Source organism: Myotis brandtii, unplaced genomic scaffold (genome assembly GCF_000412655.1).
Source record: "Myotis brandtii unplaced genomic scaffold, ASM41265v1 scaffold160, whole genome shotgun sequence".
Lineage (NCBI taxonomy): Eukaryota > Metazoa > Chordata > Mammalia > Chiroptera > Vespertilionidae > Myotis > Myotis brandtii.
In genome coordinates this window covers 1,613,469-1,614,052 of record NW_005355833.1, presented here as the reverse complement: position 1 = coordinate 1,614,052, position 584 = coordinate 1,613,469, and the positions used below count along the sequence as shown (strand labels likewise).

At 69.5% G+C, this 584-nt stretch overlaps 1 protein-coding gene across 6 annotated transcripts in view; it reads right to left on the bottom strand.

Annotated features, from left to right (window-relative positions):
- MAP2K5 (mitogen-activated protein kinase kinase 5) overlaps positions 1-578 on the bottom strand; it is a 261,792-nt gene extending 261,214 nt beyond the window's left edge. For all 6 annotated transcript variants that reach the window (XM_005862082.2, XM_005862083.2, XM_014536301.1 and 3 more), the window contains exon 1: positions 14-578. In XM_005862082.2, coding sequence (XP_005862144.1) covers positions 14-148 — 135 coding nt within the window. In that variant the 5' untranslated portion in view covers positions 149-578. The remainder of the gene's footprint in view (positions 1-13) is intronic.
- Positions 579-584: the final 6 nt, after the last annotated feature.

The following is a 584-nucleotide window of genomic DNA, read 5'->3' as shown; positions in this document are numbered from 1 at the left end:
GACGGACACTCACCAGCACGTCCCTGAAGAGTAACTGCGGGCCGGAGTTCACCGTCCAGTCCACGGCGCCCCGATTGGGAATCCGGATGCGAATCACCAGCACCTGGCTCTCCATGGCGTGGGAGGGGCCGAAGGCCAGCCACAGCATCACAGGCAGAGGGGCTCACGTCCTGGGGTGGGGGGTGTCCATGGCCCCGGGGAGGCGGGGGCTCCGAGGGGTGACGAGCGGAGTGAGGAGAGGAGGGGGACAGAGCGAGGGGAACGAGAGGAGGGGTGGCAAGAAGGGCCGGGGCACCCCCCTAGGCCGGGCTGGGGCGGGGGGTGAAGGGTGTCTCCTGTGAGCCTGGACCGGCTGAGGGGCGGGGACCATAGGAACTAGCGGAGGTCAGAGGTTCTCGAGTTGGGAGAGAGGGCAAAACGGGGCCGCGCAGCTCTCGGCCGTCGGTGCGGACGCGAAGAGACTGCAGAGGACGCCCCGTTTTAGGGGGGACAGCGGCAGGGGTGCACTCCTCCTTGGCGGCGAGGGGAGGGTCCCAGACTGGCGGGGACTCAGTCCCGGGCTGTTAGGAAGCCCCGTGGCCGCC